Source organism: Vulpes vulpes, chromosome 3 (assembly GCF_048418805.1).
Source record: "Vulpes vulpes isolate BD-2025 chromosome 3, VulVul3, whole genome shotgun sequence".
NCBI classification, from domain to species: Eukaryota; Metazoa; Chordata; class Mammalia; order Carnivora; family Canidae; genus Vulpes; species Vulpes vulpes.
In genome coordinates this window covers 77,618,325-77,637,268 of record NC_132782.1, presented here as the reverse complement: position 1 = coordinate 77,637,268, position 18,944 = coordinate 77,618,325, and the positions used below count along the sequence as shown (strand labels likewise).

Genomic DNA, 18,944 nt, shown 5'->3' with positions numbered 1-18,944 from the left:
GAAGGGTGAGTTTCCAAGGGCTAGCTAGAGAAAAAATGCTCTGCTGCTCATTACCATGGAGCCCAGGGGGCAGGAGTTGTAGTGGGAGGAAAGAAGGAAGAGCCTCCTGGGACTGCCAGGTGACCCTTGAGTTCCTAAACCTGATTGGGGCTTTCTACGCAGTCAGCCTGCAATCAACACTTGTTCACTGCCTTTTTATTCGTTCTGTTAAGAAATAGTTTGGATTTTTGAGAGAGGCTCTTCACATTCCACTCAAGCCAGTGCTTATAATTCTTTCTGGGTAGACAAGGAGCATGCCTATTCAGTTTTTTTTTTTTTTTTTTTTCTCCGTGAGTCCCATTGGTTCATGGTGCATTGCTGTAGATCTTGCCTGAGTCTTTTACGATTCCTGCCATCCAGCCAGGAGCTATGACTGTTCTGTAACCTTCTTAGATTTAAATCTGTTGCTCGCATTCTCCTCATAGTGTTATAGAGCAGCAGAGCCCATCCATACTGATGTGTTAATATCATTCTCTCCTTCTTGGATTTATAGAGTAAAATAAACCCTCTGCCATAGAAATGCTTATTGATTACTGAAGTACATAATAAAGCCTAAGAATAAAGTAAGACCAAGTAATCGGTCCTATTCCTAGGGGATGACAGTAAACCCTGGCCAAGGTGGCTTCTATAGGCTGCCTTCTGTACTTGAGCTGGGAGGCTTCCTTTTAATTAGGCATCCAAATAGTAAGCAGTGAATGATAGAAACCAGGCAAAAAGAGTACACACTGTATGATTCCATTTATATAAAACTCTAGAAAATACACAAACTAATCTGTAGTGACAGAACACAGATCAGTGGAGGCAGGGGTGGTATGGGCAGGATTAACAAAGGAGCTCAGGAGACTTGTGTGCTGTGGATGTTTCCTCTCTTGATTGTGGTATGGTTTCATGGCTGTATACATATGTACAAACGTGTCAAATAGTGCATTTTAAATATGGCTAGTTTATTCTCGTCAGTTATAGCTCAGTAAAGCCATTAATGCCGCTTTAAAAAAAGCAAGCAATATAAAGGGACAATCCATGGCTCATTTTGTGCTAGAAAAACTGTTCTGTTTTTTTAGAAAGCTATATTTTAAGAAATATTTAGGAGGACTTGTGAGACTCGGTTCCCCTTTCACTTTGGATAAATAGGGGATTTCAGGAGACACCCAATAAAGAGGCATTACAAAGGCAAGAGAGCCCTCTTCTTGCTCAATCCCTTTTCCTTTCTTACATCTGAACCTTAAAGGTGGCTTCTTATATAGTTTTTTGGTAAAATAAAAGAAGCAGAGACCTCTAAAAAATATCATTGGTTTCCTTCTCCCCACTCTTTCTGCCATTATAATCACCACCACCACCACCACCACCACCACACCCCAGAATAGATTCTATAAAGAGGAAATAACTACTCCAAAATGTTTGCATTCTGAAAGGGGACAGGCATTTTCAACACAAAGAAATGTTTGTTTTCCTTGCATTTTAACTCTTAATTTTTGACACAGTGGGGAACTCCAGCATGGCTGCCATTTAATACGTAACCATGCCACAGTGCTCTGATTGCCTCTGTCACAGGGGTGTTGTGATGGAAGGCCAGGAGACAAAGAAAATGGGGCCAAAGACAGTGACTGCTGCTGAGGTGCTGGTCCATTTCTCTGTACTTGAACGTTTCTTTTCTCTGGCCTCACGAGGAGTCACTTAGGGAGACTGAAGCTGGAATCCATACAACCCCTTTTCAGTCCCCTTGATTTTAATCAGAAATACACAATTATTCTTTTCCTCCAAATAGAGAAACTCAATCCCCATTTTAAATTCAATTATTGTAATTGCAGCATTCAGAAAAATAGCACATTCATTTTCTAATAAGAGATTGTGGGTACCAAATTACTGCATATAGTATGTCAAAACAGGGAACTTGAGACTGGCAAACCAGTGGGTGTTTTTATCTTGGCGATTTGTATTTTCTTGCAGACAATTTATAGTAATCCTACCCTTCCTTGTTTGTGATTTATAAGATAGGCTTTCAAGCCATCCTAAAATAAAGACTGTTGTTAGGTACAATTTAATTTACAATGCCAGTTATGAATGATGGATTCTAAGAGGGACAAAAGTGAGGTACCTAAGAGGAAGGGGGAAAAAAAAACCAAATCAGTTTCTGGATCATATGGAATGGCAGCCCACCATGTCTTTGGATCTTCTCAAACCACCCTCTGTCATTTGTAAATCACTTTGTCTCAAGCCATATTTCTATTCCTTTAGCTACACTTTTTACTCTCTTAAATTTTTAAAACAAAACAAAAAGTCAGATGGATGGGAAGTTGCTAACGTGGCCATTGTGTTTCTGCAATATGAGAACACTGTATTCCCTTTTCCTCTTCAGTTCCAGTTGCTTCATTTGACTTGAAGTGAATCAAATGTAAGGGGAAATACTTTAGTTTTTTGAGTCTCCTGATTTTCTCAAAAAAATAACCTTAAAATTAGATTTCTTCAAATGTATGGGGTTATTTTCTTTTAGCTTGAAATTATGTCTGTGTCTTTCTCATACAAACATTCAGACACCCACACTTTCAAATACCTTAGTATTCATCCCATCAACCACTGTCTGTTTCTGGATCTCCTCAATTAAACAATTTCCATGACATCTTCTCTCAGATATTTTGCTAATATGATTTATGGATTTATTCTTTCACATGTATTTATTGAGCCCCTTTCAGATGTCAGATTTAGGAAGAGCAGATATAAGCAGCTTCTGACCACAGTGTTGAAGATGCAGAGAAATCAGAGAAAGCTTTCCTATCTTTGGAAGAGAGAACAGGCATTTCCAAGTGGGGTAGAAGTAGTCTGTTAGACTATTGAGTGTGCCTACTAAGTGCCAGGCATTTTAATCCCTGTGTTTGCAATTACCATTGTTAATACTCTAGGAAGTTTTCTCTTCCCAAGGTTATTCTCTTGGTTGGTTTTGTTAGATAAGTCCTTAAGTCAGCCTTGCATATGCATAAATTCCAGGCAAAGGGCTCTCCAGATAGTTTTGAACCCTGATTGGTCAGAATCCCTGGACAGATTCCAAAGTTGCTGGCTTCCTACTTTTACCAATAATCACCTGACATTTTTGATATCCATTCTATCTATCTAATTATTTATTTTGCCAATTTGAATTTGAGTGAACCTCTTGCTAATGTCAAAGCCTACAAGTTGTTACTGTACTCTGCATAACCTACAAGTCTAACTCCAGCTCCTCATTTGACATTAGTCCCTATACACAGGTTACTGCCTATTATTTAACTGAAGAATAGATCCACATTATATCCACCCAAAAAATGTGCATCAGGAACTTAACGGAACACTTAGAAAACTGAATTCTAAAGTGTCTTGCCTTGTTGGTAGAGCCATACTTCATCTTAGTGCACTTCCCTTTGTTGTGCTTCACAAACACCTTGTTTTGCACATACTGAATTGAAGGTCTGTGGCTTCCATGAATTAAACAGTTCTGTTTTTCCAACACCATTTGCTCAATTCATTTCTCGGTCGTATTTTGGTAACTCTCGCAGTATTTCAAACTTTTTCACTTTTATTATATTTGTAATGGTGATCTGTAGTCAGTGATGTTTGATGTCACTATTGCCATTGTTTTGGGGTGGCCTGAACTGTGCTTCTATCAGACAGCAAACTTAACAGATAAAGGTTGTGTGTGCTCTGACTGCTCTGCTGACTGGCAGTCCCCCATCTCTCTCCCTCTTCTTGGGTCTCCCTATTCTCTGAGACACAGTGATTTTGAAATTAGACCAATTACTAACCCTACAATAACCTCTGAGTGTTTAAGGAAGAGTCACAAGTCTCTCCCTTAAATCAAAAGCTACAAATGATTGAGCTTAGTGAAGAAAGCTTGTCTAAAGCCAAGACAGGCTAAAAGCTAGGCCTCTTGCACCGAACAGTTGGTCAAGCTGTAAATGCAAAGGAAAAGCTCTTGAAGGAAATTAAAAGTGCTATTCTAATGAACACATGAATGATAAAGTAAAGCAGCTTTATTGCTGATATAAGGAAAGTCTACATGGTCTGGATAGAAGCTCAAACCAGCTACAACATTCCCTTAGGCCAAAACCCAATCTAGAGCCAGACCTTACTTCTCTTTAATTCTGTGACTGTTGGGAGAGGTGAGGAAGCTACAGGAGCAAAGTTTAAAGCTAGTAGGGATTGATTTGTGAGGTTTAAGGAAAGGAAGCCATCTCCATAACATAAAAGTGCAAGGTGAAGGAGCCAATGCTGATGGAGAAGCTGCAGCCAGTTCTCCAGAAGATCCAGCTAAGATCCTTGATGAAGGGGGCTAACCAAACAATAGACCTTCAGTGTAGATGAAACAGGCTTCCATTGGAAGAAGATGCCATCAGGACTTGCTTAGCTAGAGAGAAGTTAGTGCCTGGCTTCAGAGCTTCAAAGGACAGGGGCTTTTTAGGGGCTCGTATACCTAGTGCCTTTTTCAGGTTGAAGCCAATTTTCAGGTACCACTATGGAAATCTTAGGGCCCTTAAAAATTATGCTAAATCTACTCTGCCTGTGCTCTATAAATGAAACAACAAAGTGTAAATGACGACACATTTGTTTACAAATGGTTTACTGAATATTTTAAGCCCACTATTGAGACCTATTGCTCAAAGAATAAGATTCCTTTCAAAATATTACTGCTCGTTGAGAGCATACCTGGTCACCCAAGAGCTCTGATGGAGACATAGAATGAGAGTAATGTTATTTTCATACCTGCTAACACAACAGCCATTCTACAGCCTGTGGATCAAGGAGTCATTTCGACTCTCAAGTCATGTTATTTAAGAAACATTTCATAAGGCTGTAGGTGCCAAAGGTAGTGATTTCTCTGATGGATCTAGGCGCCATAAATTGAAAACTGTCTGGAAAGGATTCACCATACTCAGTGGCATTAAATAATCCGTGATTTATAGGAAGTCAAAATACCAACACTAATGGGAGTTTGGAAGAAGTTGATTCCAGCCCTCATGGATAACTTTGAGGGGTTCGAGACTTCAGGGGAGCCAGTCACTGCAGAAGTAGTGGAAGCAGCAGGAGAACTTGAATTAGAAGTGGAGCCTGAAGGTGAGATTGCGTGGCTGTAACCTCGTGATCAAACTTTACTGAAAGAGGGGTTGCTTCCTATGCATTGAGCAAAGAAAAGTGATTTTTAAGATGGGATCTATTCCTGGTGAAGATGTTATGAAGACTGTTGAAATGACAACAAAGGATTCAGAAAATGGCATAAACGTAGTTGATAAAGCAGCAAATGAGTTTGAGAAGGTTGACTCCAATTTTAAAAGAAGTTCTCCTGTGGATGAATTGCCATCTGACAGTATCACATGCTCCAGAGAAATTGTTCATGATAGGAAAAGTCAATCAATGTGGTGAACTTCATCGTCGCCTTATTTCAAGAAGTGGCCGCAGCCACCCCAGTCTTTAGCAGCCACCGCCCTGACCAGGCAGCAACAGCAACCCTGAGGTAAGACCCTCCACCAGCAAAAAGATTACATCTCACTATAAGCTCAGATGATGGTTAGCACTTTTTCACAATAAAGTATTTATTAACCTAAGGTATGTATATTGGTGTGTGGTTTTTTTGTTTTTTGTTTGTTTTTTGTTGTTTTTTTTTTTTAGACCTAATGCTATTGCACACTTCATCGACTATAGTGTAGTGTAAACATAACTTTTATATGCACTGGGAAACCAAAAATTTCATTCGACTCACTTTATTTCGATATTCATTTTATTGCAGTGGTCTGGAAGCAAGTCTGCATATCTCCCAAGGCATGCGTGTATTTTATCAGTGAAATGAAACCATTTGTTATTCTACTTTGAGAGGGAATGATAGTTTCTGTTTTTGCTTGCTTATTTGGGTTGTTGTTTTTCTTTCTGCCTAGTATAGTAGCGAGTCTTCAGACACCTCCCAAGCAGGAATTGCAGAATATGATTTCCCATCTGCCAATAAAATTATAAAGAAATTAAACCCAACATTTAAATAACGATCATTACCTCATTTCTGTGTGTGATACAGCATTTCTTTCATCAAAGAGTTGGAAAAAAAGTAAAACTCTTAGTTATTTCTTTCTGGCGGCTTTCAAATGCTTGAACTCATTTAATTCTAACAAAAATTCCATGAAGTATATATCATTCCCAGTTAAAGGCTGGAAAAAAAGGAAGGTAGGCTCCAAGATGTTAAGTATCTTTGCCAAGATTGCATGGCTGCTGAGTTAAGAGGGACCAGAATTTGAACCTAGGTCAGCCTCAGATTTAATGAGCACTTTCCTGAGCCAGGTACTCCACTGGGTTCTCCTCTTAAGGGAGAGCTGTCTGGGGTAGAGTAGAAATGTGACTGCCTGGCTGCATTCACTGCCACTTATGGTCATTCATTGCAACCTCTTTTTGGTTTCAGCCTGCCTCTGCCCATGCCAAGCAATTAATCAGAAAGATGTTTTTCAAGTAATCTCTTTGTATAGTGCACGAGAGAGTGAGCAGGGCTGTATTGTGCTTGCTGGGAATGTGAGCTTTGGAGGATGGAGCTGGGTTCAAGTACCACCTGTGCCACTGGAAGCCTTAACTTCTCATCTTGGAAACAGGTTATAACACTTCTCTCCCAGGGCTGTGGTCAGAACATTCTTTTTTCATGACTGGTGGCTGTAGGCTGGCTATTTTAGGGGAAACAAAATGCTCAGAGAGAGTTCCTATGCAGATTCTCTGCCCTAAAAGAGCCATGCTGCAGAATGCACTTCAGGAACCAGACTTTTCCAAAATAGAGAGCTCCCAGCTGCTCTGCTGCCATGGACCCTCCTCCCACTCCTGTCGCCTGAGGTGGACTGGTCCCATTGGGAAGGAACTGAGTCATGTAGGTGCCACTTAGCATGGAAGACAGGAGCTGCATTCCATGCCTCACAACCTCAGGGGCTAGAAGAAAGAATGGTTTGCAGCAGCTTCATTACCTGGGGAAAAAGAACTCACAGTAACAGGCACTTTAAGAAAGATGCTTTTACTTTGAGTGTTGGAGAAAATAGAACAATTACCTATTGAAGGCAAAGTGGATGAAAAAATATCTCTGTTCATACTACCCTGATCGTTTAATCTATTCAGATTCATTGTGGGTTCCAGAAGGTGGTTCAGGCCAGACTTTCTCTTCCTTTCCCAGGCTAGGACATTTGGTGGTTGCCTAGAGTCCCAAATACAGACAAATTCCCTACTCCAAGAGGAGATTCCTCTGGGGTCTTGCGCTACCCACAGCATCAGATAAGTAGAAGGAGGGAGGGAGGGGAAATATCCATAAATCATCACATCGGTTTTGAACATCTTTTAGGGTCCTTAAGACTACCTTAGGCCCTGTGATGTTTCTGGGGACAACTAGAGTGCTCTCTCGAGGAGCTCACCGTCTATCAGGGGAACAAGACTTAAATACGTGAAATCAGTGAAGAATTGTATTCTGTAGAAACCACAGCCAGGTAGGTTTCCAGCACCTGGCACACATACTCCTAAAAAAACAAACAAAAAAAGATACTCAGTCTTTGTTGAGGAATGAATGAATTCGTGATTTCTGACATCTGCTGAGTGCCTCCTCTGTATCAGGCATGGTTCTATACCTTTTTAGTGATTGATTGATTCATTCATTCATTCATTCATTATATATACTTTATTATTGTATATTTATGAACTCAAATGTTCTCAGCAACCCTGGGAGGTAGTACTGTCAGTGGCCCCTTTTGATAGAAAATGAAACTGAGGCACAGGGCCTTACTTGCCTAAGGCCCTACAGGTCATAAGAAGTAGAGCCAAGATTTGAATCCTGGCAAACTGACTCCACAGTTACATGTAAAAGAGAAAAAGATAGGCTTTGCAAGAGCTTGTTGCCATTTTGGTTCCAATGAAGAGCTACCAGGCTTTGTTATCTGCTCATCTGGCTTTGGCTTCCTCAAGACTTTAAGCTTCTTCCCCTTTTCTAGAACCTGGACCAGCTTGGACCAACCCTGTGTGATTCCAGCCCGCCTGGGAACTGGCCCCGCCCGGTCTCTCATTTGTAGTTTCTCTTACAGAGCACATTTCTAAATGAGGACGGTTGCTCTGCTTTAAGGACATACGAATGGCTTGCCCTCACCTGTCAAGCATGATCCTTGTATTTTACCAGGCCCATTATGAACGCAATCTTTCTGTCGAAAATTTGCATACCTCCTTTCTTGAAAAGTAATGACAGCAATTTCTTTCCCTCCGCTCACTTTCTGAGTGTCTCATTTAACGGCACCTGTGAAACCGACAGGCGCAGAGATGAGAAGTGAAAGAGAGCAGTTGATTAAATCATCATCAAGCCGGGCCTCAGAAAGTCAATTCTGCTTGCCGTCTGCAATGATATCCTTTTATCTTAAAGTAATGAGCTATGGCACTTTTGCATCGGGTAATGCGATAAGTTCTATTAGCATGTTCCATTTGCCTCACAAGCAAGGGCAAGTCATTTTAGCTAGCTCATATCACTGCAATCAAAGCAATTGGCTTCCCAGGCAGAGAAGAAAGGGAAAAGGCTCAGGGTGATTTCTATGGATCACAACACAGCGGAAAAAATAGACTCTTGTATTATTTTAACCCATAACATGCTTTTCCTTTTTACTCATCAGCAAATTTGGGTTTTATTAGTTCACACAGGACTCTGAAAAGAACCAGGGTTTAGTTGAAGCGAATCCAGGGGGGTCAGGTCCCACCCAAAGGAACAAGCAGCTGTGATCTGGAAAGGGAAGATTGCAACATTACAGGGAGCCACAAATATAATGCTACCACAGAACATAGCTGAGAAGGTCTCCCTGGTAATAATACTGTGGTCTTAAAATAAACTCTTGCTTCACACTGTCTTCAAAGTCATTTGTAATAGGTCCCCAGGCAGGTACGGATTAATGCTATTGATGACTTAGAATCAGTAAATCAATGACAAAGACGCAAAGGATCTGTTGCTTAAGCTTAAAAGAGATCGTTTACAAATCACCCGGCCCTAGCCTGTCAGTTTTACCTTTGGACAAGAAACTCATTTTTCTCATTTTGGCAACCACTGAGGCTTATGGCTCTAGGTTTTAAGTAAATTTCATCTTTGGGGTTTATGTATGTTTATACTTGGCAAAGTGTGACTTCCTTTCTTCTAAGGGGGGAAAAAAACGCTGAACTCAAAAGATTTGTGAAATATCCACTTCTTCCACTTCCAAAAGCCCTACAATATTTTAATGAGCTAAGTGGAAATTTACAGCATACAGATTGTTTTATGAAATATACTTGGGTTTGAAAGTGACAAAAAGGAAAAAAATGTTGAAATTTAATTTGTGACCTTTAGAGCTTCGGATTTTGGTCAACTTGATTTCTGGAAATATATTTGTACTTTTAATGAGTGGTTAGAATAAACCTAGCACATAGTAGATGCTTTAAGATGATTTGTTGAATGAAAATGTGTGATTGTCTGAGAGACCCTGGAGCGGAGAATAAGAACTGTTCTGTTAGACCCCTCAGATGACGTTGGCTATTTGAGCCCTGGCCAATTCAAGCTGAGAACTTGCAAAAATGCCAGGTTCTGAGAGCTCCCCATAGGAATAATAGGTCACCAGTACAGAATTCCAGAAGCTTCTGAAGATTTGTTCTCCTCTTGCCTCCTGAACAGCTAAAGATTGGTAGAACTTACCTTATTTTCTAATGCACTTATTTTGTGGCTGTCAGAAGCTTTATTCTCATCTTTTAAACTACTGTTTGGCAAACAAATCTTTCGATTATGCTTTCACTTTTTTAGAGCTATTTTATTTGATCAAGCATAGTTAACTGTTGGGATGGAAGGGAAGAGGGCCAGTGGTATCATTTTACAATCAGTAAGAGTACCTCAAACCATTTTCAGGATTAAAATACTCTTTTTATTTCAAGGTTCTCAGTAGCTTTGAATTTCACTTACAGCCCAAAGTCGATAGGAGAGCAGTGTAAACAGTGTGAAACAAGGGCTTTGTGGGGTGATAGCAGACAGACAACATCAGAGTTGCCATATGCGGCACAAAATGGCTACATGTTTTTGCATGTACAAGGAATTGGGCAGAAGGGAAGATGGTGGTGGACATGTTTCTAGTCACTGTGCTGCACCCTTACTTCTTTAAATAAGAAAATAAGTGTCATGTTTTCTCTAGGTGGCTTCTTCTGAAATTGCTTTTAGGTGAGGATGTCTTTACAGTCGTAGATAAACCGCCTGCCCCAAAGGGAAATCGATTTGTTTTGTCACTGGCAAAGTTAAATTGTACTTGATGTTAGATGCTGTAGTTTACAAGTTGAGGTTCTCCCTCATTTTCCTCTTATTTCCTTTAGGCAAAAGGAAGAATAAAATAACTTTGTTCAGTGATGGTGTTCAGCCCTGACATCTTTGGTGGCAATGATAAATGGATTTGAGATACAAAATAACTGTTCCAGCAAGGTCCATTGAGCAGAATAGAGAGCAATGCCCTCCTCAATGTCATTGTATGTGATATATTCAATGATTGCCACTTTCTGCTTAAGAATGCATTCCATCACGAGGTACCTAGAATTCCATCTTGTTCCTTCATTCTGAATGAAGCAGAGAGGTATCGCAGACCTTGACTTATTTCGATTTGGATCAGAGTCTTAAGACAGATACTGAGATTCCCAAATGTAAATGAGAAATGTTTGCTTTTGAGGAATATACAAAAATCATCATCATGTCTTGTCTGGGCCTTTTAATGGAAGGCATTTCCCTCTACACCCCAACTCTAGGCTCTGCTGACTGTAACCCTGCCCCGTGTGTTCAAACACCCTCCACTGTTGGGTGGAGTACAATTGAGTTAGTCATTGGTTCTCACACCTTCTTTCTTTGAAATCACTTGTTTTTTCAAAATCCTAGTTTTGTTATGTTACCTGGACTCAACCACAGTTTGAAGAATTCTAAAGACAAATGAGATGGATTTATCAATATGACTGAGCACCTTCCATGCCCCAGGGCACTGCCCTGACCTACCCAGAGCTCACTGTCTAGTAGGGATGTCTCTTGTGGCAAACAGTGAAAATGTAGTTTTGTAAGGGGTGGAGACAGAAACAATTAGTTCTAAGAAGAGTACTGTAATTCTAAGAATTCCTAGTTCTAAGAAGAGTATTGGATGATTCCCAGAGGGAACTATGTTTGTGAGAATAGAATTCCAGGCAGAGGGAATTGATAAGTGCAAAGATATTAGGTCCTAGGTGTGTGACCAAGTGTGCCTGAGTGTGGTGAGAGCAAGGGAAGTGTTAAGAATAGTGCTACTCAAAGTGTGGATACAGAAAGAGGTCACGCCATGAGCTCTCACTTAACTATCTACTGCAAGATTGGCATGGCAGCTGAGAGTAAACATTTGGAAACTTTTATAGCGATTCAATGGAGTAATGTTATACCTCTTAAATCTAATAATAACACATTTTTTATATGTCCTTGCTTTTCTTTTTCATTTTCCCAGCAACTTATTATATGTTATATTTAACAGAAGTATAAGTCTATGATGTATTGGAAATTAAAAAAATAAAACTAAAACAAATGGTCCTGGTATGCCTGGGTGGCTCAGAGGTTGAACATCTGCCTTCTGCTCAGGGAGTGATTCCAGGCTCCGGGATCGAGCCCCACATTGGGCTCCTTGCAGGGAGCCTGCTTTTACTTCGGTCTATGTCTCTGCCTCTCTCTCTCTCTCTTCTCTCCTTCTCTTTCACGAATAAATAAATAAAATCTTAAAAAACAACAACAAATGGCCCTTCTCCACAGAAAGCTTGAGAGGCACTGTACTGGGGGGAAGTGGTTGGACTTGGGAGGTGAGGAAGCAACCTAAAGGGTTTTCATTGCCGTAGAAAGTGTCATAATGATCAAATGGAAAATGAGGACATCTGCCCTGGTCAAGAAGGACTTGGATTAGAAAAGGAAGAGACCATAGGCCCTGGAAAGCAGTCATTAGCCTTTTGTAATGATAAAATGAAAGACTGAACTAAAGCAGTGGCCAAAGTGGTGGAGATGGTGAGAATTTAGAAAGCAGAGTCAGTATTGTTGGGTAAGAGAGGAAGTTGGGTCTGCCCAAGAATAGAGTCAAGGGTGATAAGACTCTCCACTGAGACTGAAGGGTAATGGCATTACCAGGGACACGGTCGGGGAGGGGCAGGGCTGAGCAGAGCAAAAGATGGTGAGTCTGGTTTTAGATGGATGCTTGAGTCTGAGGGGTCTGCAGGGTTTCGGGAAGGGGGCATAACAGACAAAAACATACATTGATAACAGCTAACATTTATCATCCACAGTGATTGTCTGAGTTGTTTACATGTGCTAACCTGTTTTGTTCTCACCATCCTTTGAGAGCAATGCTATGATTACCCACATTTTATAGGTAAGTAAACAGAGATGCAGAGAATTAAAACAGTTCTCCCAAAGTCACATAAGCTGGAAGATGGTGGGCATAGAGATTTTTTAGTCTCAACATATAAATGGTACATGGAACCAAGGGAATCTTTAGGGGCTCTCCTGGAAATCACAGAGAAGCCATAGGGCTACAGATTCAACTCTGGGGAGCCGGGGACGTTAAGGGATATGCAGAGAAGGAAGGGCCATGAGAAGATACTAGGGAAGAGCAGTGTATCAGTGAGTGTGTACAAGGGGAACATTCCATGATGTCAGTCAAAACAATCCAAATAACAGAACGGGGGGATTTTCTTACCAGATTATTTACAATCCATACGTGGATCACAGTGTAGCCTTTTTTTTAAAAAAAGTGATGTGACAGGGCAAATTTCACTCATTGAACAAAATATTTGACACCTTATGTGAAAACAAAGCAGGCTACAATATAGTAGGAATTTATTTTCATTTCTTAAAATATATGTGGGAAGGATGGAGGAAAGACCGAAAAGAATTAGATAGGTCTATTTGCTGTTTACCTATGGGTGGCAGGTTCATAGGTGATTTTTTAAAAATATCTTCAATGAATATGCATTAATTTTTAAAAGGAGAATATATTGGTGGGTGCTTGGATGGGTTGAAGCATTTAAAGGGTGGGAATTAGGTGCAAAATGAAGAAGTTGTTCCCAAAGGCTCACTTCTGATTTGCGAAACCAGAGGATACAGAAGGTGAAAGTGAAGTTCAGCGGGGATGGGTTCCAGTGGCCGGCAGCACTGTGCTCAGCCACTAGCCCCTTCCTAAGTCCTGCCTTTGAGAATTTGAGGGAATCCTGTTTCCCTCTTTTGTCTGTGGTTGGTCTGGGTCACTTTGAAGTCAGTTGGAAGACTCTGCGACAGAGAATTCTTCTGTGTCTGGGGTTCTACTGGGGTTCAAGTAGGCAAGGCCTACTTGTTCTTCATTTCTTGCTTTTATAATGGAGGAAAACATTTTCAGTTTTTCACAAAGAGCTTTGAAATCTAGTCATGGAGAGTACTCTTTCACCTCAAGCTGGTCGTTAGCGTGCAACCTGTTTGCTAATAAACCGATGAGGGGCCCTGATGTCAAAATGCTTAAAATGGTCAAATCATCTGGGACTCTGCATTTAACGTGCCTTTCCCGCTTCTCAGCCTCATGCAGAACATACGCCTGAACCAGGAGGTGGCTCGACGTGAACTCCTGTAAATTGGAGCGGGTATCTAGGGATTGGGGAGCAGACACTTCTTTTTTTAACCTTTCAAGAGCAAGAATCATTTGGCCTAAAATCTGCAATGTATTGAACTTAGGGTGTGAAAGCCATACAGTGTATTAAATGTGAATTTGAGACCTGAATTCTCCCCACACTGACTCTATAAAACAGCCTCTCTTTTTCATAAAGCCGGCCCATAAACTGCTGCCAGTGAAGCAGAAAGACTCCTTAGGACTGTGGCTCGCTTTCCGTCTGGAGTTGTCAACAAACCCCCTTTATGAGTGGAATAGACCTCTTGTATGTGTCGAGCTTCTGGCTTTTTACAGAGTGTGTTAGGAGCCAGGCTAGGCAAACGTTAGGCGCTGTTTGCTGAGTGCATTTATTGCCTTTGCATAATTTATGAGCTGGAGGGGTTGACCATCATTCGTCTCTGCCAGGGGCTGGCACTCGAGGCTCCGGAGAGCAGAGCTGTAAATTGGATGGTGTGCTCCTGCTGAGCTCACGGCAAAGTCCTCGGGTCAATATGGGAATTTAATACCAGAAATGGAACTGTTTTCTCAGCGCACCATGTGGGCCCCAGTGCAGCAGAGACTGTTTTGGCAGACTCTGCAACTGGCCTTGTCGAGGAGCTGTCACTCACCCTACATGTTGTGTGGGGAGCCTGAGCATTTTTAATCGGCTTGGCATCCGTGCTGCTTCCATAATGGATACCAGTAGGTCTCAGTTCTCCACCATATGTTTAACTCTGGAGACAAGGTGCTTCTGGGTATATCAGTAATTACTTGATGCAGAATTAAGTGGACCTTGAAATTAGAACTGGACTGTTGGAAAGCAGAAAGCTTAACACTTTGATAGAAATAACCATTCCCAGGGACATACTGCTGTTAGGATTGGTCATGGGGGTGGGGGGCATGGACAATGGTGGCTCTTTCCCAACCTCCCTACTCCTTTGACACCCCCCTCCCCCACACACCAGTCCCTGGGGACATGGGTAAGGGCTGTGCGTAGCCTTCAGCTGTCATTGATTACCTTGGAAGGTGGGCTGTGATATCTGGGGAGAAGAGCCTGCCTGGCAAAATATGCTTCTTTCTTCCATGTGCCTCCTGAATCATGCTTTGTCACTCTTGAAAATGTGCCCAGAACTTAAAAACCTCAAGGAAGCCCTAATTCAAGGCAATGAAAAAAATCACAATCAGGAGAAGACAACCTCATCTGTCTGTTGTTCTAGGCCTCCAAAGTCTTTATCTCACCTCTTTTGATTTATTACAATAGAGAAATCACTCATCAGGCACAAGTAAGTTCAGACCATCTGAGTTTGGAAGCCTGGTTGCAAACAATGTAGTCATACTTGGTTAAAGCACTGTCATTAAAACTCTGATAGCCTATGGAATTGAGGAGCCAGCACGGACAGTAGAAAATGTTAGAACCTTCTAGTCTATTAGTTTGTAATGTGAGTTCCTAAAACTTAGAGTGTAGAGAGGGTAAGCTAGAAAGAGGAAGTAGTGCCCCAGTTGTATCTTATAAATAGCAAGATGTCCATTTGGATGGAATTTTGTTACTCTCATTAAAAGAACTCTAACAATGGTTTAAATCGTAGGGTAATTTACTGTTATCTGAACAAAAATGTCCAGAGGCAGGCTGCTCTTAGGTTGGTTCAAGTGTCTCCATTGTACCACCACCATCTTGTTCTTGAACAGAGACCTTTGGCCTCATTTTTGCAAGGTGGCTGCCACAGATCTGGACATCACGTCCTTGAACAATCATGTTCAAAGGCAAGAGGCAAGTGCTTCCTGCTCTTCTTCTTCTTCTTCTTCTTCTTCTTCTTCTTCTTCTTCTTCTTCTTCTTCTTCTTCTTTTATTTAGAAGAGAAAACATTTTCAGAGCCCTCAGCAGGTATTTCTTCAAGTCTCAGCCAAGAATGTGTTTTATGGCCACCCTTAGCTGCAAGGGAAGTTGGAAAAGAGAGACTACCTGGCTTTTTCAAATCTCAAAATGTCAGGAGAAGGTATAGATTAGGGAGAAGGGGTTTGTGAATAACTGTGGGTATCTAGCCAGTACTAGCTGTTGTATAAGCAAATTTATTTTCTGTTTCTGCCCATAGCTACACCAACTCCCATGTCCAGGTGGCCACACTAAAAACCTTGGCATCATCCTAGACTCATCTCTCTTCCTTCTTTCTCATATCCATGTGTTACCATGTCCTATTGGTTCTACCTTCAGAATTGCTGTGCCATCTGTTCCTCCCTTTCTTAAGCCATGCATCATGCTGGTTTAGACAGTGTTGTAATGGTTGCCAAACTGGTCACCCATGACCTGTGTCTTCTCCCATAGTGCATGGTCTGTCCTCTACCCCACAGGAAGAGTCATCAAATGGACTATGGCTCTTATCCCACCACACCTCTGCTCAGTGCTTGTTTTTTAGCTTTCTCTATTGCTGACTTGAAAGCTACTCTAGAGCCAGTCCTATGTCTTGGTTGAATATCCGTCTAGCTTGGCAGTACTTATCAAGGGCTGTTGAATGAATGAACGAATTTATTTATCTGCTATGCATTCACTCTGACAAAACACATCACCCCCCCCCCTTTTTTTTTTTTACAATCAAATGGATAACAAACAATCTTGGTTTAAAAAAGAAAATGTGCTTTTTTTCCCCCCACTATACATCTGAAGAGGAAGCCAGAGTTTTGAGTTAATTCATTCGCTAGTTATCCCAAACTTAGCTCACCAGTTGGAATTTGGGATCTGTTAGTTATGATCTGAGCCTGCTGCTTTAAAACATATTTCTTTGCCCATACTGTTAATTTACTTCCTTGACTTATTCTTGTCCTTGGAGTGGAATATTACCTCTTTCCTCTGGGCCTCTAAGCCTTAGAAAAGGCAGCCATCACAATGTTCTGCTTCCTTCAGAGTCCAAATGAGAGAACTCAGCATCCAGAGGTTTACCTCTTTTTCTGTGTAAAAGCACCGGGAGAGATACAACCATTCACATTAACTGAAGGTAGAAGGTCTCCATTAAGATATTGATTTGCTCTGAATCCCACTGAATGATCCTGATTCACCTTAATCCTGCTGCTAGATTGGCTGCTCAGTGGGCATCCCCTCTCCCGGGCGGTAGGGTGCTCACCATTGTGATGGAGCATCTTGCCAGACCTTGTCCATAGACCACAAGAAGAACCACAGAGCACAGGCATCACATAAAATCAACAAAGTGACTTCTCAGCATTTTGCTTCTGATTTGTTTTATGAGCATTTGAGCTGAAGAAATTCTTTACAGCTCAAGCAACATTTCATATTTCCTTTACTTGTCTTCCCTTTATTTTATTTGTGTTTTCTGGATCAAAAACAAAAATCTACTCCACTTTTGCACTAACCCTTATTCTCTTGTCTTTCTTTTCAGTGTGACAGTGACAGTGACCAGGAAGAAAAGGTAAGACACCCCCCCAACACACACACACACACACACACACACACACACACACACACGATTGTGGGAACAGTTGAGCACCTTGGTTCTCCCACACAGTTAAAGGGTGGTGGAATGCCAGCTTCATATTGCCCATACCTTTTCTGTTCTGCAAAGACCAGTTGTATTTACACAGTGACATTTCCTGTGATAAGAAATAATGTGTTTACTTTGTGAGGTCCACTTTTTTTAATCATATACATTAATACTGGGTATATGTAACATCAGGTTACACTTTATAGATTTTAAAAGAGGAAACTATAGATTTATAGATTTTAAAAGAGGAAACTATTTTAATAACCATCTGATGTTTCTTTTTTAATCCTTGGATGGGATATTAAACTTGCCAGTCTGTATTTAAAATGTCATTTTTCCATTTCTTTTACTGACCTCCATGCTTCTTCTTGCTTTTCTGTACATACTGGCTTTCTTGATAGAAATATGAATGATATGCTCTAGGACTCTCATCATGGGGTGAGAGGTGGGTAGGAGAACTCAGGTGAGAGCAGCTCTCTCCTCGTCCAGGTGGATGGCCAGGTGGAAGGGCGGTTCTTCCTACAGGTACATACTGTCTTTGGGGGCTGATAACCTCCAGCCTCTGTGTATCCAGTTCAACATGGATCAAGAAAAGGAGCTCAGTTTTTGAGCTTTCAGAAGATTGGATCACAGCCTGGTAAAGTGAATGTCTGTGTCTGAAGCAATGGGATTGTTTGTCTGTTTATTTGGTCTTTCTAGCTGTTCCACCCCACCCCCACCCCCCAGCCAAATTTCTTCCTAATTTTATTCCTACTTTATGTATTTCAAAAAGAGTTAACTATATCATGGTTTCTATATTGCTTGGCATCCAAATGAAGGGACCAGTAGTCCCCTTCCCTAGCTGGATTGCTTGGCATCCAAATGAAGGGACCAGTAGTCCCCTCCCTAGCTTCTGGTTCTGTGTTGTGTAGCTGAATTTCTTGAGCCCCATTCTGTGCTTTTCACCTCCTATTTGCTTGTGGATTTTACTCAGAATCCTGCAGTTAGTATTTGGTGGGGTCTTCCCATCAAGCCCAGAATCTTACCTCCTTCTCTGCTACCAGCCTCCAAGAGAGATCTAAAGGCTCTTGTTCTGTACTGTCGTTAATTTGAATTCAGCATATGTAGCCTGTTATAAAATGCGAGACATCATCATTTGAGCAGGTCAAGCATATTCAGATGAAGACAAATGGTGCTTATTTGATTTCCTTAAAATCAGGAAATGAAAAAAGTGCTCTCTGGAGAAATCATGTTCTGCCTGACTTGGATGATAGACCAATGCATGTCCCCTAGATAAGAACAGGCTCTCGCCTTGAGGTTTTTATCTCTGAAGGACGGCCAGGACTGTCAGCTTGCTGACATGTGCATTATCCATGTCATTTTAAACAAAGTGACCTATGGAAGGGTACGCTGTGCTGTGACATGGTAATGGGCTGTTGGATGACAGTGAAAGTACACACTGCAAAGGGGGCTGCGGATTATTCTTTTGTTTAACTGACAAGTAGGAGCTTCCTTCCTCCAGCCCCTGGGAGTCTTAGCTCCTTGCAAGTGCCTCAGGCAGCCGGCATGCAATGGGTGCCAGAGGTGCATGGACAGCAGCAGAGGTTCTGTGTTTGAGGTGTGCCCTCTGGCCCTGGAGCCTTCCCACATGGTAGTCTTCACGTCATTCTGTCAGCCATCATAGGCACTCAGGGAGGGACTGGCACTTCTGGCCATTCCAGGAGATCTCTTACAGGTGATGGTTGATCTCACTTTCCAAGTCATCTCTTACAGGTGATGGCTGATCTCACTTTCCAAGACAGTGGCACTTCTTCAAGGGGATGAA

At 41.5% G+C, this 18,944-nt stretch overlaps 1 protein-coding gene across 2 annotated transcripts in view; it reads left to right on the top strand.

The window, feature by feature from the left end:
- Nucleotides 1-18,944, top strand: part of AUTS2 (activator of transcription and developmental regulator AUTS2) — a 1,128,195-nt gene that overhangs the window by 787,303 nt on the left and 321,948 nt on the right. For both annotated transcript variants that reach the window (XM_072752804.1, XM_072752803.1), the window contains exon 5: nucleotides 17,039-17,068. In XM_072752804.1, the coding sequence (XP_072608905.1) occupies nucleotides 17,039-17,068 (30 nt within the window). The remainder of the gene's footprint in view (nucleotides 1-17,038; nucleotides 17,069-18,944) is intronic.